General features: G+C 40.3%; 1 protein-coding gene across 2 annotated transcripts in view; it reads right to left on the reverse strand.

Annotated features, from left to right (window-relative positions):
- The window catches only part of trappc8 (trafficking protein particle complex subunit 8), a 30,292-nt gene extending 6,184 nt beyond the window's left edge, over positions 1-24,108 (reverse strand). Inside the window, exons 1-23 of one of the 2 annotated variants that reach the window (XM_085387800.1) lie at positions 23,796-24,108; positions 22,441-22,650; positions 22,017-22,100; positions 20,611-20,700; positions 20,225-20,399; positions 19,865-20,018; positions 19,443-19,539; positions 18,592-18,848; positions 18,182-18,297; positions 17,931-18,081; positions 15,620-15,720; positions 13,503-13,608; positions 13,255-13,386; positions 11,852-12,076; positions 10,661-10,766; positions 8,179-8,373; positions 7,619-7,776; positions 7,432-7,506; positions 5,683-5,788; positions 5,338-5,492; positions 3,849-4,273; positions 1,657-1,813; positions 1,474-1,570 (exon numbers count right to left, since the gene is read on the reverse strand). In XM_085387800.1, coding sequence (XP_085243926.1) covers positions 1,474-1,570; positions 1,657-1,813; positions 3,849-4,273; positions 5,338-5,492; positions 5,683-5,788; positions 7,432-7,506; positions 7,619-7,776; positions 8,179-8,373; positions 10,661-10,766; positions 11,852-12,076; positions 13,255-13,386; positions 13,503-13,608; positions 15,620-15,720; positions 17,931-18,081; positions 18,182-18,297; positions 18,592-18,848; positions 19,443-19,539; positions 19,865-20,018; positions 20,225-20,399; positions 20,611-20,700; positions 22,017-22,100; positions 22,441-22,650; positions 23,796-23,952 — 3,529 coding nt within the window. In that variant the 5' untranslated portion in view covers positions 23,953-24,108. The remainder of the gene's footprint in view (positions 1-1,473; positions 1,571-1,656; positions 1,814-3,848; positions 4,274-5,337; positions 5,493-5,682; positions 5,789-7,431; positions 7,507-7,618; positions 7,777-8,178; positions 8,374-10,660; positions 10,767-11,851; positions 12,077-13,254; positions 13,387-13,502; positions 13,609-15,619; positions 15,721-17,930; positions 18,082-18,181; positions 18,298-18,591; positions 18,849-19,442; positions 19,540-19,864; positions 20,019-20,224; positions 20,400-20,610; positions 20,701-22,016; positions 22,101-22,440; positions 22,651-23,795) is intronic. The other variant, XM_085387799.1, reaches the window with a different exon arrangement.
- Positions 24,109-24,146: the final 38 nt, after the last annotated feature.

Consider the following 24,146-nt stretch of genomic DNA (forward strand, 5'->3'; position numbering starts at 1 on the left):
CTTTTTCAAATGATCCACAGTCTCCACAGTCACGCGCAGCGACGATGTAAATGTATTAAGAAGATAATCCGACCTCTGTACAACTAGATCAGATAGCTGCTCCACACTGTTGGCACATGGCATTGAAGAAGAAAACAGTGGAGATCACTTGTATGGTGGAAAGAAAATGACATATCACTAATTCAAAACACCTTCATGTAGCCTGGAAAAAAGTTTGTTGTTCATAAAAAAGTCCTGCATGTTACTGTCCCTCACTAGTTAAAGGAAATAACATTAGGTTTCTCTTGATGTCATCCATATAAAAGAAGTGCTTACTGATTACTCTGTTCTACAGACTATATCCATTGATCTAGTCATTGGTAGTCAGTGGTACTTGCTGGCAACTTGTGCAATTTCCTTAAAGTTGGCCTCTAGTGTTGTTCATCAGGATCCATGTGTGAGACATTGAGTCGTAGGATTTCTTGCAATCAGTCCAGGTGGTGTACAGACTGGTCACAGTCTGATCTTACAGTCTTAATTGACTGCTTTATCTGCTAGTAACTGGTATTTCTGCCATTTCACTCATGTATTGAGCTATGTGCCTGTTCATGTTAGCAGCTATGATACCTGACCGGAGCTTCGATGTATTGCTAATATACTGACTGATCCCTTCTGGGGGATTATTTCCAGGTGCAACTCATCCATTAGCAGCTGGTTCATTTATAAGTGTAAGTCTAAGTGTATTTTTGTTTTCTGACAGTGTAGTATTTTATTCTGTTGTATATAGTATGTTATTCTTATTATCTTGTTCCATTGTTTTTCTTAATTTTTGCTACTGTAACTTTGCACTGTCCACTTTCTGCTGTGACACAAGTTTCCCACGTGTGGGAATAATAAAGGTTTATCTTATCTCATCTTATACTGCCAGGCGCTCATGAATGCCGTTAGCTTCTTCAGTAGGTAGGCGTGAATCATGTTGGTGACTGGTGCTGTCCAACTGTTTATGATTCAGACTTTGTCTTGAATGTCTGGCCTCCTGTATGGGCAGCTTGCTGTACTTCTCAGACATTCCTTTCTTAATCACACCTTTCTGCAGCTCTAATAGTTGGCTAACTTCTCTTAGTGCTGCCTTGATATTGGCCTTCAATCTCCTTCTCCATGGAGAGGTCTGCTCCATGACACTGTTCATCTTGTAGCTAAGGATCTCAGTGATCACTGCTGCTGTGGTGTAGATGTTCCACTTTCCCAAAATGAAAGTGAAAGAGGCATGATTTTGAACCTCTGAAGGAGATCTAGCTTCATCACAAATAATTAAAATTCATGGGCACAGGACCGGTCAGCTGCTGCTCTAGAAGCAATTGTTTTTAATGGGTTGAATCTTTGAACTTCACCATAGAAAATTATATTCATCAATCATGCTAACACTGTATGGAGAAACTGAACTAGCCCATTAAATGAAATGAAGCACAAATCTCCTGGTGTACCAGACCTCACCTTTATCCTTGTTCGGGTTGATGTACTTGTGAAGGCGCCAATGTTGGCTGCTACTCGAGACCTGAACGATGTGGAACTCTCGCACACCACCTTCATTCTGTGAGAAGAGTAATGTTCAATCGTTATTTGTGCAGCAGGCATGATTTAACTATGTAACTGTGTGTGCTATGCTGAGCATCTCACCGTATTGATGTTCTCCACATCAATAAAGACAAGGGTTCCACTACTGCCTTTTTCATCCAGACAGTGATGTGGAGGAACACTGCTGCGACAGGCTGATGCCTGTATGCTCAAAGACCGACTAGCACAGATAAATACTGTGTGGCGCAGCACCCGGTGACTTTACATGCGGAGAGAGGGAAAAGAGAAAGCCTTATTGTTTTTTCCCAAGGATTATGAGAACTTTCAGCACAAACATACACAAACCTGAACTATGGCTTGTGCCATTATGTGACCCCACACACAGCAAACTAAAAAAAATAAATTTCTTTGTTAAGGTCACAGTCCAGTCCGTGCGTACCCAAAACAGCCATGTTTAATCCAGATAAGGATATGATTTATAGACTTTGTCACACAGAACGTGTAAAGAACTTTGTATACATTACATAAAAGTTATAAACTGGTGATATTAAATGATCAAAGTATTTGATCCCCTACAACCTAGGCAGAGTTCTGGCTCACAAAGATCAGCTGCGTGCCCATGTGGCAAACAGATTTCAAACAATTCCAGATTAACTTGTTGCACCCTTGTCCACTAAATCAATTCATTCACACTCCAAGCTCTCCACCACAATGGGCAAGACCACAGAGCTGTCAAAGGATGTCGGGGACAAGATTGTACACATCCACAAGACTGGAAGAAGCAAGAAGCTTGGTGAGAAGTTGACAAGTGCTTGTGTGATTAATAAGAAATATAAAACACCTATCGATGGTTCTCAACTGAAGCTTTATACAAGATCTTGCAATAACAGGATGAGGATTATCATGAGAAAGGTGATATATCATCCCAAGAATACATGGGAGAGATTTGTTGATGACTTAAAGGCAGTTGGGAGGAGAATCACCAAGAACACCATCGGTAATACACTACTCCATTATGAATTTAAATCTTACAGCACCCGTGAATTTGCCCTGCTCAAAAAACGGCACAAGTACAGGCCCATCGCACGCTTGCCAGTGAACATCTAAATGATTAAGATAAAGCATTATAATCAGATGAAACTAAAATCGAGCTCTTGAGCAACTTGAACCACCTTATTTGGAGGAAGAGAAAAGCTGAGTATGACCCAAACGTGGATGACTTCAATACACTACGGGACAAGGTCATAGCACCTGCACGGCTGTGGCTCCAAGCAATCAGAATGGTACTAAAATGTGACGTCATCAGACTGCATGCCACCAATTGGCTGGTCAGTGGCGTCGTTCGATGAGTCATGAGAGTGTTTCGTTCACAAAATTCAAAACTGCCATTTTTTTTTGAAACGGCAACAAGGGAAAGGGCCCGAACAAACAAAATCCAACACAAACACCAAAACAAACAAAAACAACTCCGTGATCCCCTCGACTCTGATCAAAAGCCACAGACCGAGCAGCAGGTATATTGTTGCCTTGACGTCCACCTTTGCTATAGCATTTGTGTCGCATACTAATTACATCACGGGACGCTCGGACACGTTGCTATATCAATGACCACGCACATTAGGTGATACTTGATCTAAGTTGAATTGTGGTGAGCCGATCTGAGTAGGTACTAATGGAAAAAGGGCTTAAAGTTTATGAGTAGCCAAGCCAATCTTCTTCCTCCGTCCTATAGAAAATCTGTAGAGGGAGCTTAACTTCAAGTTTCTTGAATGCTGCCTGCCTGGAGTTAGAGTTTCTGTAAAGAAGAGTGGGTCAAAAGCACCGTCTTGCTGACAAAGCACTTTGCAAGCAAGGGCTTCTCCAAAAAAATACTAAATCATGTTTTGCTTGGGGACCAAATACTTGACATGCAAATAAAATGATAAGGTTTATGTAACGTGTTTATTTCTAGAATGTTTTGTTGATATTTTATCTCTCTCCATTAAAACTATCATTTCACATATAGACTGTTTATTTCTTTGTAAGTTTTCTCTTTACAAATTCAGCAGGAGATCAAATAATTATTTTCCCACGGCTACATGACCCTTTTCTTCACTGGTGCCCCGGCACTGAAATAATCTACTTTTTGTCAATATAATCAAAAAATACATACATAGAAGTATTTTTCAATCCTTAATTTATGTAAGTTACATTTCAGGCTGATCATGTTTCTTTGAAAAATACTAATATGTTCCAAGAAATGATATGTATGCCTACAGGTCAGTTCACAAAAGTGCTTAATTTTCAATTTTTACCTTATCTTGAGTCCTTTCTCTGCGCTCTCATAATAGAACAGAAAGTTGATTTCATGGACTCCCTCCTGGTCTGGTCCTCTCAGCCAGAGAGGCAGCTGAGTGGACTGCCCTGGTTGCAGGATGCTGCCATCTATTGGAATTTCTATCACACCAGATGGCTGTCGGAAATCATCAGCTGAAACCAGACTCTCAGTGGCTTCTGAGGCCCGCTGGAGAGGTGTGGCCACGGTTTTATAAGGTGAACAATTTTCAGCTGACGTCGGGCTGAGGGGTGTCGTGGCCTGGCTGCCAAAGGTGAAGAAAGCGGCGTGTGTGGACACCACTCGCAGGCCACACAAAGCAACACCGCTGACATTACAGAACTCAACATATGCTTTTCGGATTTCGCCACACAGCAGAGCAGTGGGAAACTGCAGGAAAAAAACCTGACATACAAACACACACACAGAGTAATAAACAGAAAGCAATACTGCAGCATCACCACACATAAGTGAAACTACACTTGAAAGCATAGATATTCAAGTAGAGGTTCATTGGAAGCCTGTTTTAAAAGCCCAGCTGCTACTGGGGGAGGGGAAAAAAGTATTTTTCCCCTTCCTAATTTCTAATTATGCTAATTTGTTACACATGTTTCAGATCATCAAATTTAAATATTAGACAAACAGTAAACAATAAAACGAAAATGCAGTTTCTGGTAGAAGATTTAATTTATAAGGACAGAAAGCTGTCCAAACCCACATGGCCCTATGTGAAAAAAATGAATGTCCCACAGCTTGAATCATTCATTAACAGTAATAAACCAGACCTGTTGAATCAATAAGTCACTTCAATAGAACATGTCTAACAAATTTAAGTAGGCTAAAACATCATCATGCAACACATCCTGTCACGATGTCAAGAAACTCAAGAACAGATGAGAAAATCATTGATATCTATCCACCTGGAAAGACTTAAAAAGACATTTCTAAGGCTCCAGCCAACAATAATGGAGTCATTATCCACAAATCAAAAAAACAAAATGAAAAAAATAATAATTCTTTTTCACAATTGTTTTTTAATAGTTCATCCATCTGGACAGGAGTGTTGACTGACCAGTAGCCAGTATGTGTCTGTTGAGCCTTATTTGAAACAAGAACTCTCGACTGTGTCTGTAGTGTAGATGTCATTTTTTGGATTTGAACTGAATTCTGTGACAGATATTCATAATATATATGATACAGCCTGTCAAAAAACTAACATTGCATGTTACTGTCGAATTAGATATGTTTGTCCGTTAGATCCATGTGTATGTGTGTTTATAGTTTCTGTTCTCTAGCAAAGCTTGCTAGCATTATTTCAACTTCAAACTCTACCCTCCCATCAAAGTTTTCCCACATCTGACTCCATAGAACTAACATAGAAAAAAATGTTTTCAACATGCAGAATCTAAAACCCAGTAAAGTGATTTCATGATGACTACATCCATGAAGGTTTTCAGAATAAGTCCTACCTCCATCAGGGGCATAGGTGCTGTTATGATGGGATTCAGACGTCGATCAGGACCATGACGAACTGACATCTTGTCCTCTTTGGTCAGATTAAGACGTGGGCCAAGGATGTTCAAGTCCTGTTTCCCACGAACCATCAAATCTAGAGTCTGCTGGTCTGTAAACAAGAGGAAATCCATATGGTTTCTAACTGGCAGCAAGACAAAAAAAAAAAAAAAAGTACAACATATTGGAATTTTATTTATTTATTTTTTTAAATACCATGTAATGCATAATGCAAATGGAAAAACATTCTGTCTTCATCAAATAATAATAAAGCATATGAGTTGACATGAGGTCAAATTTACCTTCAGTGCTAGAAGCCATTTCGCCAGAGGAGCCTGCAGCCAGGTTGTACACTACACCCACAATGTTCAGCTGACCAGTTCTGTGTGGCAGCAGCTTGAGTCGGGCCTGAGATCAAAGTGATCAGCACAAAATAACTGGATTTCTGTTTAGCATTAGGTATTTGTATATGTCATGATGCATGCTCAATCATCCAGGTAAGGAAATCCCAAAATGTTGATTCTGTTCATCTGGATGTTGTGTTTTCAGTGGTGTTTGCATTATGCATTACATTTTGTCACTCATCCAAGTGACTTCTTCAGTCTCTGCTGACTGCACGTTTCCCCAACCTTGTAAAGAGCACATATGGGCAATGACTGAAACTAGCACCACTGGTGAACAATGGGTTGCGATGTCAGTTTCTTGATCATTAATATGCAAATTATCACAACCATTTATCAACAACCACTGATCAAATATAAAATCTTAGAAATATGGTATCTAACCAGATTCTTACTCTGGATAGCATTACCTTGGCCTCCAGTAACACTGTGAGGAACCTTGGAGTCATTCAATGCACATATTAAACAAATATGTAGGACTTCTTTCTTCCATTTGCACAATAAAAATTAGAAACATCCTGTCTCAGAGCGACACTGGAATAACTAGTCAGTTTATTACTTCCAGGCTGGACAACTGTAATTCATTATTATCAGGATGTCCTAAAAACTCCATGAAAAGCCTTCAGTTAATCCAAAATACTGTAACAAGAGTACTGACAGAGGCGAGAAAGAGAGACCATATTTCTCCTATATTGGCTTCCTGTTAAATCCAGAATTGAATTTAAAGTCCTGCTCCTCACATTCAATGTCTTGAATAATCAGGCCCCATCTTATCTTAATGACCTTGTAGTACCATATCACCCTATAGAGCACTTTGCTCTCGCACTGCAGGCTTACTTGTTGTTCCTAGAGTATTGAAAAGTAGAATGTAGGCTCAAACTTTACATTTCAGTAATGGTAAAGGTGAGCGCTGTCATGCACTGTGAGAAGTTTCCTGGTTGAACCCAGACTGGGGCCTTTCTGTGTTGAGGCAGAGCCTTCATCTTTAAGGCCCCTCTTCCATGGAACTGATCAGTGGTCATGGCAACTTGCATATTAATGATCAAGGAACTGAACTCACAGCCCACTGTTTGTCAGTGATGCTAGCTTCAGTCATTATAAAAATGTACTGTTTATAAGGTTGGGGAAACCTGCAGTCAGCTGAGACTGAAGACGTCACTTGCATGAAATGTTCCTCCGACTGAAAACGCTACGTCTAGATGAACAGAATCAACTTTTTTTGGATGAAGAGAGTACAGTACAGTACAATTAGTATCTAGCAGATATTTTAAATACTCTCTACGATTTTCTGAGGCCAATGTGAATACTTTTTGAGCATCAAAGGCCTATTTCACCAAAGTGCATTCAGTTTGTGCTGTCACTTTTATTCGCCAAAACAGAACGCACAACACTAAAACTGAAAAGATTAAACTAAGCTGTACTTAAGATATGCTTAATGCTCACTGGCATTAAGCATATCTTATTGTACAATTTCACATGAAAGATTATCACTATGTGTAACCTCCTTCCTCATGTGAATGCAAACACATGTTGTGACTCTCTTTGTATTTCCCAACACTAGGTCAGAATTGTTAAAAAATGTAGCAGCATTATGAAACAGAAAAGATTCTGAAAAAAGATCCATGAATTTACATTTAGAGACCAGCTTACCATTTTGGTCTCCTCTGGACCCAACTGAAACTCCTGGATAGTCTCAGAGGTTACAATATCATCTTTCTGTGTCATCTGCAAGAGGAAGCATATAATGAACAGATTAGAGAAAAAAATAAGATTAGACCTAAAAACAAGGTGAAAATAAATCACAGTTCCTAAGAGCATATTTGTTCATGTTGCCCACCCCTACAGCCGAGGTCTCCTCATTGGTAATGGTCTCTTCTGTCATCTCCTTTGATGAAGATGAACCGTCAACAGTAAACCTCCACAGGAGCGAGAGGCTTGACAGGGCCAGAGAAACCTTCAAAGGATTCCTGAATGTCACCTCCACTATGATTGGCTCTGTAAAGACAAAGAAGATTGCATAGCGTGTGGGCACAATTTATTAGACATGGGATGGCTCAAACTTTACATTTCAGTAATGGTACAGGTGAGCGCTGTCATGCACTGTGAGAAGTTTCCTGGTTGAACCCAGACTGGGGCCTTTCTGTGTTGAGTTTGCATATTTGTATTGTGCCTTCATAGGTTTTCTCTGGGTACTACAGCTCAATCCATACATGCGCGTTAGGTAACTGGTAATTTTAGCTTGGCCACGGCAGTGACATTGGTAAAGTGGAGAGAATAAATACTATATGAATATATGGTTAAATGTGGCTTGAAGTATTAAGTGCTTTGAGTTGTCAGGAACCAGAAAAGCACTTATAACATTTTAAAGTTCCCGTGTTAGTGCTGAACACATCTTACCTTCAACCACAGCCAGGGGATGACGGAGGTTGTCTGTCTGACTGTTGAGGCAGCACTGAGTGGGCTGAAAATTTACTGGGACAACACCCCCATTTGCAGAAGCTACAAGCTGCTCTTCTAGATGGCACCACATGGCTGACAAATCCTGGTCAAACTCCTGGTCCAGTGACACGTGAGTGGCTGCCTGCTTTTCTCCTGAACAGATCAAATATCAGATTAAATACAAACCAAAAATGCAAAACACTTAATTTTGCTGTAAAAAGTCTGACAGTAAACCTCTGCTCGGGTATGTCAGCATCCTATGTACACTCTACATTTTCATGTTATGCTTTGCATTGAAAACAGGGTTTAGACAGGGTCCATAATGGTCATAATATATACAAATATTTGCAAACTGAACGCTAGTGTCACAAGAATTCTGGATATCTTAACTTTAAATGGACTCCTTCACAAGGTTTTCTACTTTTATTTTCTTGGTTAATAACAGATTATGATTCACACAAAACAAAAAAATCTAAGAAGCACTGAATTTATGTTTGTTTTTGTGCTGCAGCAGCCTGTATGCTTCCCATGTGCTTGTATGCATGCCTGACAACATTAGGGCATGAGATGACAATGAGACGACAGATAGTGTCCTGGGAGATCTCCAAGATTGGACCAGTCATCACTGACCTAGTGGTGACCCATCACTGGCCCATCTGAGGCTGCAACCTGGGAGCATCAGATGGGCCAAAGCATGATGTCCTAGAAGTGTTCTATTGTATCTTGGTCAGGTTAATCTGGAGGGCAGGCCTATCATTTCCTTCACCCTCCTGGAACTGTTTTATATCCCAGCCACATGAGACAATTCATGCACTGGGAGGGACCCAGAACCCACTGCACCCCTGACAATAGGTCCAAGAATTTCATCCCAATATCTAATGGTAGTTAGGGTGCCATTGCCTTGTCTGTAGAGGTCGTGCATCTCTCCATGGATATGCCTCCTTAGACTATTACTGATCCATCAAACTGGTCACACTCAAAGATGTAATAGGCAGCAAAATGTTCTCCATGATTTCTCACATGTGCTCAGGGTGAACCTGCTCTCATCTCATCAAAAAAAAAAAAAAAAAAAAGAAAAAGAAAAAAAAAAAGACCCACAGGGTGCCAGTGGCAGACCTGGTAAATCTGGTATTCAGGCTCCACAGTGCCAGGCAGGTAAACACAGGGCCCACTAGAAGACATTGGGCTGCCAGGCCACTCTCACGAACTCTTCAATTTTGACCAAGCAATCAGAAACAGACATCACACTGGTGGCCTGCTGGGGGCCAATTTGGCTCTGGTAGTGGTGATCCTGTTCCTTCTTGTACAAAGACGCAGATACTGGTCCTGCTGCCTTGTACTAGCATGTCCTGCTCTCCTAGAGTAACTAGCAACAGTGGGAAGGACAAACTCCTTGTTAGCAGTAAGAAACCTCTGGCAGAATCAGGTTTAGGGGTGAAGCCATCTACTGCGACCAGTTGAGAGTGAGGGGAGGAAGACTGAAAAAATGCGCACTATCGAAGAGAACAAAAAACTGATAAAGCCTAATGATTAAATGCAGAGTGGTATATAAACACATTAGCGAGGGGAAAAAACATCTAAAAAGGTGAGTGAAGAAGAAACACTCGGTGGATCATTAGAAGCCCCCAGCAGCCTAGGGGAGACAAATCAGGGTCACCTGATCCAGTCCTAACAATGGGCTTTATCAAAAAGCCGTAAGCCCAATCTTTTAAAAAAAAAAAAAAAAAAAAAAAAAAAAAAGGGAGGTTGTCCGTCTCCTGAAATCAAACTAACAGTTAGTTCCACAGAAGAGGGGCCTGGAACCTGAAGGCTCTGCCTCCCATTCTACTTTTACCACAAGTAAGCCCACAGTCTGAGAGTGAAGTCCTCTAGTGGGAGGTGCAGTACTATAAGGTCAATAAGATAAGATGGGGCCTGATTATTCAAGACATTGTACATGAGGAGCAGGATTTTAAATTTGATTCTGGAATGAACAGGGAGCCAATGAAAAGTAGCCAATATGGGCAAAATGTGCTCTCTTTCTAGTGCCTGTCAGTATTCATGCTGCAGCATTTTGGATTAACTGAAGGTTTTTCAGGAATGATGCTGATCTGTATACAAAATAAGGCTTGACACTTACAGATGCGAACCTTAAAATTCACACAGCCCTGGGCATTTCACATTGTGTGTGACAGTCTCCAAAGCAATAATGTTAGTTATTGTCTTGTGGATTAAAAGCCATACATAAGCATGTGCCTCGACTCCTGTAAAGTTTATAGAGGCAGCATATGAGTCGTGTGTGTTACAGTAACGTTGTCATTTATGCCGCATTGCACAAAGTCACCAGGCAGATAATATCTTTCAGCTGCTGATATATCGATAGGTGTACCCTGCACCACTTCCCAAAGTGTTTTGTACACTTTGCTGCTTAGTGATAAAGGAGTAGGCTCGAGGACATTACCTTCTGCAAGGCGGCGTTCGTGTCCAAAGTAGACTCTTGTTGCTGAGCTGTGGATGCAGGGCAGAGGAAGCTGGGGAAGGCTGACTTCATTTCCTCCCAACACGCTCTATAATAACCGAAACAAAACAAAAAATAATACGCAAACATAAGAGTTTTTGAAAGTTGTTTTTTTTCTGAACCAGGTCAAAATGCAGAAATGTTACTGATTACACCAGGTGCTACACACAAAGTCCCCAGTTTAAATTTTCACCATCATATACAGATAAAGGAATATATATAATAGTTTTTATTAATGACATTCTTAGACTTGTGAAGCTACATGCTCCTGGGACCAAAGCTACATGCAAACCACGTGACAAAGAATCCAATTTAAAACTGTTGGATAAGGATAAACAGATTTGGTGTGCTTGTAATTGACGTCAGAGGCAATAACACTCTGTAACCTCACTATAATTAATGTTGGGTTGGTGTGCAACTTTGACAAAATAAACTATAGTTCCTTTGTGATAAAGCTATTAAACTAGGGTGCAATCAGGTCACAATCTCATATAATGCTGCTTATATGCCACTACTGAATTTTTACTTTTATTTTACTATTTAACTGAATGGCAAATAGTAAAATGGACTGGTTCTTATATAGTGCTTTTCTACTCAACCTAAACACAATATTAAATTTTAATATTAAATTCTATAAAATGTAGATAGAACATAATGTGCAAAGTGCTTGTACAAAGTCCACTGTGGAACGTTTTTGTAGCCTGAGTAAGTAAGTGTGTTATCGTGACACATTAACTAACTAGTGAGCAGGGTAAGAGGGCGTTGTTAAGTAGTCTGACAGCCTGGAGAAAGAAAATGTTCTTGTGCTGTCAGGTTTTGGTTGTGATGGCCCGTAGCCACCTGCCACAGGGAAATGTCATAAACAGTTTATGTTGTGAAGTGTCAGCAGCAACCTTTCTTGCCCATCAACTGAATTGCTGAAATGAAATATAGTGTCTATTCACGTAAATATAGCCATTGAGCGCCTATGGACCTTGTTTTGCTTTATCCACCTCCCATATGAAACTTTAGGAAGGAAAAATAAGGCTGGACACAATATTGTGGTATCCCAGCAAAAAGTGGACATTGATAGTATGTATTTTGAAAATAAAACGGGACAAAAATCATAGAAATTTTTTTTTTTTTTTACATTACCTTGTAAACATAGAGGTACTCTCTCAGAAAGGCGCCCTGCTGTTTAGCCGTCTGTCTGCTGTCATTGATCAGGATCTGTCTGAAAGCTGTTACAGCCTCCTCTGGTTGGCGAAGTGTGAAGGACTGACGCCCAATTGTAAAGTTGATGTGATCTTCTGCCAAAGACCACCCTCTCTCCTTATACACCTGCATGGCTTGGCAGTAACACCGTAGTGCGTGCCTCCTCTACATTATGAAACAGCAAAAAGGATGGGAGACAGAAGGACAACATGAGGATATAAATATATAGAAGACGGAAAACACTAGAGGAGATGAGATGATTGCTGTTAGCATGAGGCCATTTATTATCTACTGCTGGACTACACACTTTATCACGATAACGGTGTATAAAAAACATTAAATATAGGGGCAGCAGAATAAGCAGATAAGCCCAGACTTATTACTCCACAGCCACCTCCTCCAGCTTGTCTGGGGGAACACAAAGGCGTTCCCAGGCCAGTCGAGAGATACATTTTCTCTCCAGCGTGTTCTGCGTCTGCCCCGGGGCCTCCTCCCAGTGGGACACCTCATCCAGAAGGCACACAGGAGGCATCCTTATCAGATGCCTGAACTACATCAACTGGCTCCATCCAATGTTGAGGAGCAGCGGGTCTACTCTGAGCCCCTCTTGAATGGCCAAACTCCTCACCCATTTCTAAGGGAGAGGCCAGCCACAGCTCATTTTCGCCGCTTGTATCCACGATCTTATCCTTTTGGTCACTACCAAAGCTCGTGACCATAGGTGTAGGGACATGGATTTAGCAGGAAACCGAGAGCTTTGCTTTTATGCTCGGCTTTCTTTTTACCACAAAGGACCGGTACGGTGTCCGCATCACTGCAGCTGCAGCACCAATCCGTTTGTTGATTTCCTGCTCCCCTCTCCCTGCACTCATGAACAAGACTTCAAGATACTTAAACTTCCCCACCTGGGGCAGGAACTCGTCCCAGACCCGGAGTAGTGTGGATACTTTTACATTTTGTTTTTTGTTTTTTAAACAAAAGTGAAATGATGCCTAGTTCTGATCATAAATCTATAGTGAACTGTATGCATGTGCTTGTATTTATATGTTTATGTATATATGCAACACTAGAAAAGAACTTCACACGCACATGATTGATTACAAGGATCACAAATGGACGTCTGCAGCCTGTCCACAGCTCGGACACAAAACATTTCACTGCATGTTGTACTCTGATTGTGTATGTGACGAATAAAGCTTGTTTGTTTATGTTGTTAAGTTCAGTCCTGCCCATAAGTCAATAAAGTCTATTAAATAAAAGTTGTAAAAGGGAACATTTTTACATCACAATACAATGCAGGTGTAAAATGGAAGGATAGATCAAAAATGGCAGAAAAGACTCACCTGTCCTGCTTTGCTGAAACGATGACCAGACAGAATCATATGGAAGGCAAATTTGCGCACCATAGGGTTTCGCATATTAATGAAGCAGTGGGCAGCCTGCTCCAGCAGCAAGGCACTCCGTAAATCAGAGTCCTGCAATAATTAAAAACCTCTATTAAGTTTCAAGCAGAATTCTAATGCAGTCTAATTTAATATAGTCTTCTTAATAACTGCACCCCAAGCTGATTTCAAAATAATAGTTTCCTTACCTCACTGGTCATTTTAATGAGAAGAGTGGCAGCTTCTGAGTATTTTCCCTGACTCTTGAGTATTTCAGCACTGAGTAGAGCACAGCGCTCAGCCAGCACCATGTTCCTGTAAAGAGATGTGGGGAAATATACCATCAGGAGAAGAGATGCTAACAGTTCCAGTTCAGATGCTGGTACCCCTCTGTTTGTACACCATCTCTGTACATTATGTCACATATTAAACAAAATCCTAAAAAGACCAATTGTCTGTATGATCAACTCGATCACACAGGTGTGTCGAACTCCAGGGTTTTAGATATCACCCTGGGTCAACACACCTGAATCAAATAATTAGTTCATTACCAGCCTTCTGGAGAACCCCAAGACATATTGAGGAGGTAATTTAGGCATTTAAATCAACTGTGTTGGATCAAGGACACATCTAAAACCTGCAGGACACCGGCCCTCGAGGCCTGGAGTCTGACACCTGTGACCTACAACATCTGAAAGTTTCTGGCTATAAACACCGCATCCAGAAGACCTTGGATTTTGAGAACAAGAGATAATGACACTATGGAGGCAGAAGAAACAATGTTCTTATATTATGTTACAGCTCTCTTCACTTTCCACTGTTTCCACTTCACTGTTCCAGTCACTGAAGCAGTGGATGTAGTTCGTAAGAGATGACAGGATGAACCCAACTGTTAAGTCTCAGGAGGATTGCAATGATTTATTCATCGGGGAAACCAAATAACCTCTGGCTAAGTGGATGGCACAACACGGAAGAGCTAACTCGTCAGGCCAGGAGTCCGCAGTCTATTCACACCTACAGGCCAGTGGACACTCTTTCAGGTGATGAGGATGTACACATCCTGGACAGGGAGGAATTCTGGGACCTAAGGGTACATCTTTCACCATCTTACAATGCTGTGATTGCAGCCATTCCCCAATTGTCTGTGAATGTTACCGAACGCCATTGATCAATGATCATTGGTCGTTGGTCATGACAACTTGCATATTAAATGATCATGAAACTGACCTCACAGCCCATTGCTCATTCAGTGGTGCTAGTTTCAGTCATTGTGCAAATGTACTGTTTATAAGGTTGGTGAAACCTGCAGTCAGCTGAGACTGAAGAAGTCACTTGGAGTGATGAAAAATATCTCCCACTGAAAACACCAATTCAGTAAATGCACCATCCTCTTGTTTACAAGAAGAACAAGCTTCTCAATAATGGGGTCTTAAAAAACACACAAAAACAAAACAATAACATGCAGTCTCTACGGAGTATTCACAACCATTTTTTTCTCCCACATTTTGATATGTCATGGCCTCATTCCAAAACTGATTAAATTCATTTTTCACCTCAAAAAGTTTCCACTGATCTGTCACATATTTCTGCAACTTGACTGGAGAAATTTTACATTACTACATAGTAGTAGCAGCATCATGTCTTATATATGTTTTCTGACAGCAGGAAGTGAGAGACTAGTCAGTGTTGAGGGAAAGACTGAACTGAAGCAACGTGCAGAGACATGCTTGATGATAAGCTGCTCCAGAACGCTGTGGACATCAGTGACCCTGAGCACACAGCCAGGTAGTTAATGAGTGGCTTTCAAGTCCACTCTGTAAATGTCCTCGAGTGGCGCAGCCAGACCCTGAAATGAATCTTAAATGATTAAATTATGGGATATTGTGTGTGTTGTGTGTAGGGAGCATTTTATAAGCGTAAAAGTTGCTTCAACAGGTACAACAGGTAATTCAGATTTACATTTTTTCTTGCAATCCATGTTTGCATGCCTTCAAGTACACATCTTTAAAGCCTGCCTTTATATGCTAGTGAGAGTTCCTCAAACAACAAAGGGTTGCCTTGTTTAGAGGGAAAATAGAACGTGCTAGTTGTACATTGGCTCATCATTGTAGTGTTATTGGCCACTTATTACAAACCAGTGCAACATGAGGATGAAGATTTTAGAGGACTTTAATTGTGTGTTGGATTGTCCTGCATCATAAGTGACATATTTGTGGGAATCAAGTAAATTATGCAAAATTCCCACAATCCCAAACTGAAATTTATCCACTGAAATTAAAACACCAGAAAGAAATAGATGATGTAATTAGTTAGTCATCAGTCATACTTGCAGACATCTCTGTACGTTTGTATTGCGGTGTCCATGTAGTGTGCTGGATAAGGTCTCGAGGCTCCACCCTGCAGAAAGGCTGACACCGCAGCCATTTCCTACAAAATAATCAGAATGAATAGATGAAAGATAAAGAGTAATGGTAACAAGGAACAGAATAGAAAATAAAAGTGAGCAAAATAAATATCATTATTCAGAACCATATCCTAAGGAGCTTGGAAAAACAACGCGTGGACTTCATTCTTGAAGACGTTCACCTCTCATCGAGGACGCTTCTTCAGCTCTACAAACCAAATGGTGCCATCTAATTAAACCCTAGTTGGAGCTGTCACTCATGAGGGTCGTTGACCCACTATTTATCATGTTCCTCATCACATGAGCCAAGCTCTTGATGTATACACATTCATCCAGTAAGTAAATCCCCAAAAGTTGATTCTGTTCATCTGGACATAGCATTTTCAGTGGGAGTGGGAGTCACTCATCCAAGTGACTTCTTCAGTCTCAGACTGAAGCAATGTACAGAAACATGCTTGATGACAAGCTGCTCCAAGTGACGAAGCTCCCACTGAAAATGCTACATTCAGATGAACAGAATCAACTTTTTGGAGGCACATGATCATTATCAGCAGAGGTTTTGGGTGAAACCATTGAGACATCTTGCCTTACCCTATCATGTGACCCACTGAAATCATCTGACACAAGATGTGACTGGAGTTGAGGTGCCTGGGAAAGGATCTCAGTCTAGGTGGCAGACAGCTGGTATCGTAAGCCACTCAAAAGAGTGAAATCCTTCAGATGTACAGCCGATTCTTGTCCTGTCGAAGTCTGAGCACTCTGCACTGCGCAGCATACACTATGTTGTTAAGTTTGTGTTTGGGAGTTCTGTCCTTGGGATGAAACAAATTTTGTCTGAGGGTGTTGTGAGGGCTGAAGTGCACTTAGATGTAATGCTTGGAGAAAGTTCTCCTGAGTTTCTCTGATAAACCTGCTAGATAATGGATGACAACGGTGCTGCGTTTGTTATTCTGTTTCTCCCTAGTTGGTTTCTGAGCTTCTTTCCTGTTCATCCACGCTGATTTGATGAAGGCCCAGTTGGGATAAGAACTTGATTTACGAGCTTTCTTTATATGTGTGTATTCCTCTTGAAGATGATTTAAAAAAGGAGTAAACACGTCCACTGTAAACGACCATCTTTGAACAGAGGGTATGGCTTACAACACCAAGAGTCTGCTATCTACAGTGAGATCCCTTCCCAGGCGCCTCAACCCTCACAGCGTGAGCAACGTCCCGAAAATCTCTGCTGATAATGACCCGCATGCCTTCTTTCACACCTTGACTCATGTGATGAGGCACATGATCAACAGTGGGTCAACAACGCTGTTGAGAGACAACACCCACCAGGATTTTTTATTCCTGGGACTCTCCACCATTTGGTTTGTATAACTGAATGAGAGGTGAGATGTCTTCAAGAAACTTAAAGACGTCCAGCTGCTTTCTTTCAAAGCTCCTTAGATTATCATGACCTAAATGACTGACAACATACATAGACATACGCGGCATATTCTTTGTGTTACAGTTTAAAATCTTTTACTTCGAGCGCTTTGAGTACTCCGGGAGAGTAGAAAAGCGCTATATAAGAATCAGTCTACGTACCATTTAAATAAGTAATACAACACTACTGTCAGCTCACTGTAGTGAGTGTAATCTTGAAAAATAAGAATGTGCAAATATATCAGATATGTACACCTAATAATCTTAACAGCATGTGAATGTTCTAATTACTTTACAGTGACTAAAAGCAGGAGCAGTTTAGACCTCTGTATGGAAAATCCTGTATTTATGTGTACTGTAACACTCTCTATCATTATTGTGTTTTTGTTTGCGATACACAGGATATAATAGGTAAAAGTGTCTGAATTTGAATGACTGAATGCTAGTAGTCACTTTAAAAGACCGATAATGTTACATTTCCAGAGTCTATTACGAGGTTAATTCTCTTGTCTGACGGCTGACTTTAGATAATGCTAAATGTTCTGAACTCGTATTACTTTGTACTAGAACTTGTTAGTACTTTGAATTTACTTTTTAATATTGTAATGCTGAGTTCAAAAGCTTCCTTCTGATTTATTCCCTCAAAAGTTTACTGTGGGTCACATATACAATTCTTTTTGCTCTCTAGGACACTTAACAAAACAGAATATTCCATCACTGCAAAGTTTTAATTGAAGTGAGATTTTACAACAAAAGGCAGAAGAAGTTGTTCTGATATCATCACGGTCTGCAGACAGATCAACATGCGTGCTCTCACCAGTGCCCCAGCAGCATACAGCATGGCCTGGTCTGACAGGAAGTCCTTCTTGGCAGTATGATAACAGCTGTAAGCCAAGTCATAGTGCTGAACCAGGAGGCACAGGTCAGCCATCTTCCTGATCTGCAGTTCTGGGGCTTCTGGGGGATATCTGGTATGACAGAAGGGAAGGGTCAAGGGCATTGCATACAATATACAGGGTGTTGCATGGGCTTCATTTATAAGAATAAAATGCATTGCAATGAGCTTACAGAAGGCCACATGTGCTCTTTGGTTCACTGATGCTCTTCTCTGGAGCTTTTCCTCCACCAAACCACTTCTTTGTTGCAGTGAACAGAGACCGACTCAGGCCCTTCCTGGATACTAGCTGTGGACAGGGAAGCAAATCATGTTTCCAAGTGCTGGGAGAAGTCAGCGAAACAATAGAATTGACTGAAATGGCTAGTGTACTCTCACAAGCCATAAACTCAAATTATGCCATTATGATTAATTTTACAGTTCCAGGGCAGAAATATGAAAGAAGTATACATATTGTTTCAGCATAATGCTCAACAAACTACATTCTCTAAAACAGTTAATATAGTTAGTATAATTTTACATTGCCTGAAGCACATCACAATCACAAACAACAATATGTTGAGGGTCAAGAAATGAGTCGTACCTGATCGTTCAGCTGTCTGATGGTTTTCTCTATGTGTGGCAGTAGACCTCTGAAGGTGAATTCTTGGATAAACTGTCTTATGTAATCATGGTCGTTCAGGGTCAGACAAGCCCCATGGCTACCTGCAGCACAGGCTGGGCTGTTTGAATCTTTAGCACCTTTCTTTAGGTCCGTATGTACAGCACTGAGATTGTGCAGGTTTGCCATGCTGCTGTCCAACTGGAGAGGATGCCCTTCCAAGCTACTGGACATCTCATCTGCAAGGAAATAGTGTAAAATATAAACTCATAACAATAACCTTACATAATATAAAATAGTACCACTATTTATGCACCCAGAAAAGTAACTACTGCTGGTGCAAGGATTATGTGGAAACTGGTGTTTCAAGCAGTATAAAACATACGGCATAGTCAACCTTTACAAACAGATTTGGTGCCCTTCTGCTCACTTCTGCTCACTCTTGCTGTTGGTGCCAAATCACAAGATTCAACCACCAAAGATGTCAACAATAAGCCTGATGAATACTGGCAGGATGGTCTTTGTTAACATTACACCAAAAATAAATAAAAGGGTTTAGTTCTCATCGAGACTAGCATGACTGGCAAAGAACCTGGTCAGGACCAACACAGCGAATACATAGTGCTAACTAAAAAAACATGGAAAGCGGTACAATGGAGCTGCAAAAAGGAAGTCATATTTATAAAATTTACTGTGAGTGCAATATAGCCAAGCAAGTTGAATTAAAAAATAAAATAAAATAAATGGTGACCTTTAGATTATTTGTAACTGAAGAGCAGAGAAGCAAAGATCTCCCCAAGTCAGTTTACAAAAGAAGTATTAAATTAACTCACCTTTCTCAGCTGAATAATTGCCGTCTACTTCAGGTCTGCTAATAATGGTCTCTACAGCAGCACTGTTCACAGTTGGCGCTGGATCATCAAACACATCCTGCAAAAACAGGTTCACTATGTGAACTAAAGTAAAATCTTTGGTAAAAGAGAACAAAACTGAACAATCAGGCAACTGCAACAGTTCAAAGTACTATTAATGACTGGGCTGTCCACAATTCAGTCACAACTACCCCTCAAGGTGAACTGACAAACACACACATAAAACCTGTGCTTTTACTGTATTCTTTTGGTTTGTAGTCTACCCAACAAACTTTCCCTGCCATCGACAAACTTTTCCTTCTGCAGAATCGTGTCCACCGGCACTAGTTGTTGCAGGAATATTTAAAACAGCCAGTGCATGTGGAGGAGTTTGCAATGTTTACCTGGTTATGAAGATTATTCTTGTGCAAGTATTGACTCCAGGGATCTGGAATCTGTTCATCCACATTAGCTGAGAAGGTGCGGGAGTTCATTTTCAACAGATAGCAGCCCTGAGAACCATACTTCTGTTTCATATCCTCATAAACCACATCTGCCCTGGAGATACAGGGAGAATACTACTTTAGAACAAAACAGCTTACACTTACTAGAGCATAATGAATTCAACAGTTATTTAAAGTTATTACATATAGTTGACTTATTTTTAAACATTTGACATTGTAAGTTCTGGAGTAGTTTCACTATGAAAGATGATCAAAATGTGGTCGATGAATTTTAAAGGAACTGTATGTTTCTTTTAGTACCTTTGTTCATCCCCTTCACACATGTCATGTAGCAAGACATAGTACTTGAGTGTGTTAGGAATAAACCACTTGGGATTAGTGTATTCTCCACTGTGCTGAATTCTGTGCTGCTCCTGAGAAAGCTTGAGGAACTGCTCCACAGGGACTGCCTCAGTGGATGATACCACTAGCAGGCCTGCCAGAACCATGTGAAGGATACAACAATAAATAGACTACATATAAGGATACTACTATTAATAATACGATAACAGAAAGCACAAGCATACAAAGGAGGAAATTTTTTTTTAAAGATCCTAAATTCCAGTTTGTCAGCTCTTCTATTTAAAAAAAAAGCTGACGACAGAATGTTGACCACTGGTCAGATCTGTGTGCTGTTAAAAGGATACAAGCAAGGTAATGATTGAGGAACTCGTGGTCAGAGGCAGGCATTGACTGCAGGAAGTTCTCCCTGTAGGCTTCAAACCAGGGCGTGGTTACTTGAAATAGAAAAAAGACAAAATAGACAAAAGACTTAAAAAAAGCCAGAAAAATGAGGTAGTTTCTAATACTACATGTAGATTAAAAGATAACCACTTTTGAATGTTTTTCTTTGAAAAATATGGACGATAAACTAAAGATAAAATGTCTTGTCAACACAGCAGCTTCAGTGAGTCTTGGCCTTAAGACTTAAGAATCGCTGGAACAATTTATTCCTTCATCTGGTGTTTTGATGATGCACATAAAGAGCACCGGATTAACAGTGGATTAATCACACAACTCCAATGTGGAACATGACATTCCTTTACCACATGTACCAGTAAAACCATCATGTGAGGTGATATTTCAGTCCTAATTATTAGAACTTCATAGCTGACATACATTAAAAGATCATTTACACAGGACTCAAATGTAAATAACAAGAATTATACTTACTCAGGTTACAAATTCACTCAAATTAGGCCATGAAATATGCGTTTGACCAAAATATCCTTAATTCACTCACTGTTTGATCTAGAAAAAAAAAGTCTACACTTCCTCATCTGAAAATTTAACTAACCACAAATCCTACTTTTACACTTATGTGATGAGTGTGATTAAGTAGTACATGTAAGTTTTTTTTTAATCTGCCATAATGTCTAAAATAACTAGTCACTGATACAGTTTTATAATCCCGGCATTCTTAATTTATGTATAAAATAACTGGCTGCATCCAGTGGTACCCCTCAGTCTCCTAGCAGACACACCTATGTTATTTCAAAAATCCTCTGTGACTTCTTTCTCAGGTGGCCCTGAGGTCAAGGTAACTGAGATTAAAACTCATCTGAGATTTTCTTTTGTACCCATGTTATCAGTTTTCATTCTCGAGTTTAATCTGCCCTGGACAAACGGTACGAGGCGGTGCTCCGCAACTCTTTTACTTCAGCTACCTCCCATTTCTTGTGAACAATTGTGAAAGCTTGGGAGAAAAAAACAGTACACACATGAACACGCATTTGAAATAATAAGGAAATAATAATCTTTGTAAATCATTTAGAGCGACTGTCACTAGTAAAAACAAGAACATATACTTTAAATTTTGTCTAACTTAATCAGTTTTTTGTCAACTAAAACTAGACTAAAACTACAAAAATGTAGATGCCTAAATTACAACTAAAACTAAATTACATTTTAGTTAATAGACTATGACTAGAATTAAGTAAAAATGTTCTGTCAAAATTAACACTGCAGGGAACTGGAAGGTAAGGACCAAAACAGGTGTGACACATCTTATAGATCTATAGCGATCCACGCATGGGCTAGCAGATAGTGATACCTGAGCTGTACTTGGAGGTTTTGATTTCCAACAGTGTTTCTCTCCAGACACTGTACCAGGGGGTGCTAGCTTTAACACAGTCATCTAGTAGGTTGAAGCACAGAGTAAGCATAGAGTACAGTTATGCTTTGATGTACTTTTTTCATTACTGAGCTGTGAAGTCAACATATCAACGACACCTAGGAGAAGTGAGCTCTGAGACACATCTGTGGTGTACAGTTATTTCTAATCATGGATCTGGACAGTTACACACACAAAACTGCATCTAAGCTCATAAGAAATATCAAAAATTTGAAATTGATCACTTATTGTCCATAACTGACTATCCAGCCAAATATAGTGGATTACCATAATAATAATAATGATTATATTTTTCTATTGCTAACATTTTATCAACACGTTCCAATCAAGCATTAGTCCTTACCACTGAAATTGAGCTCATAATCTCCTGCCATAACCACATTAGTCACAGCACTTTCTTGGGGCTGGCAGGATGACACCACATCACTGAGTAGCTGACGCTGAGCAGGGCTCAGGGACGTAGATGTTGTTGTTGGACTTGTCACTAAATTGTTGACACAGATACGCAGGTTTTTCACAACCTGCAGTTGATTGCTGGGATCTCGGATGTGACCTAGAAGGAAAAAAGAGTAAGTCACAGAATGGCACTCAAACAGTATCAGAAAATATACATAAAAATGTCACTGATGGAGAAGTGTCCCCTTTATAAGAAATATGCATAAATGGAATGCAGCGCAAAATCTCTCAACCGTAGCAAACAGGTAAATAGCAATAGCACTAAATAAATACTGAATTGAAATCAATAGCTCGTCTGCTGCTTAACTGACAAGAGCGATATCCCACAAGATTACCTGAACTGATGTTATAATTTAGATTAAAAAGTGTTGCTTTATATTTTTTTGTGTGACATGTATTAATTTGGAAGCACTAATTTCAGAGTAGTGCAATGTGAAAATTTATCAAAAATTATTACTACAGCAATGATTACTAAGGTATATCAAAGACACAGCCTTATACGTTTCCATCAATCTCCCTTCCACTGTTTTGCTGCTGAAAACTTCCCCTGATAATTGCCTGTCTCCTGGAATCTCCTCCTGCCCTTGAGACTGTGCTGAGAGACACAGCAAACCTGGTAATGGCACGTAACTGATTGTTGACTGTGAAAAACTCAATGAGGCATATCTTTAATATTTACTCAGCTATACAATTTAAACTGCTATCGTATAGTTTCACGGATTTTACATTACCCAAGTGTAAAAATCAAACAAAATGTATATATCCTGTAGATTTCGTTTATACATTAGTAAGAATGTTAATGTATATCAAAAAACTTAATATGTAGCTTTAGCTTAAACACATTTAGCTGCATCGTCGCTTGTACTGAACATGACAACTAACACAATTGCTGCGTGCTCCAAGTAAAGTCTGTTAGCTTGTTTACTATGTGCTGAGTCTAATAAACCACCACCAACAGAACTGTTCAGCTGCTGACTGAAACGCTGTCCTAGAAGACCAAATGCTATTTTTTCCAGCTCGGGTCACTTTGCACTCGCATGTCAACAAGCAGGGCGATCGGCATAGCTGCTTAATCACGAGCCAAACTGCTAAGCGTCTGCTAGCGAGGAGCTAACGACAGTCGTAGCCCCGCGAGCAGCAAAACATCTTTCCTCATTATTTTCCTAAGCAACTTTTCCTCATTTTTACCAGCTACGAAGCTGAAAACGGGACTGAGGGTGTGTTTTGAATAGTTGTTCATACCTTCAGACGTAAGTCTGCAAAAAGGCCTCAGCAGCTCCGCAAAATTTAGGTTGTTTTTGCGAGTCACTCTCTCAGCTTCTTCACTGCACAAGACGGCCACCATCGGGACAAACGAGTCCTGAACGAACTCCTGTACAGACTGGACACACTGGGCCATGTCGAAGCAGAGTCAAAACTATTTAACACAATGAACGGAGTCAAGTGTACTATCAAGAAAGCCGGGCTATAGCATTACTTTAGACAACTCCTATGTCAGAAGACCGCAGCCATGTTGAATACGCCAGCCTTCTTCCTGTGAAGGGCCGACAGTCAGGTGATTCTGGAATACGTCACTTCCTTTTCCGTTCCATT

This window comes from Rhamphochromis longiceps, linkage group LG17 (assembly GCF_057381845.1).
Source record: "Rhamphochromis longiceps isolate RC_006_pf linkage group LG17, R_longiceps_female_GT1.1, whole genome shotgun sequence".
NCBI lineage: Eukaryota > Metazoa > Chordata > Actinopteri > Cichliformes > Cichlidae > Rhamphochromis > Rhamphochromis longiceps.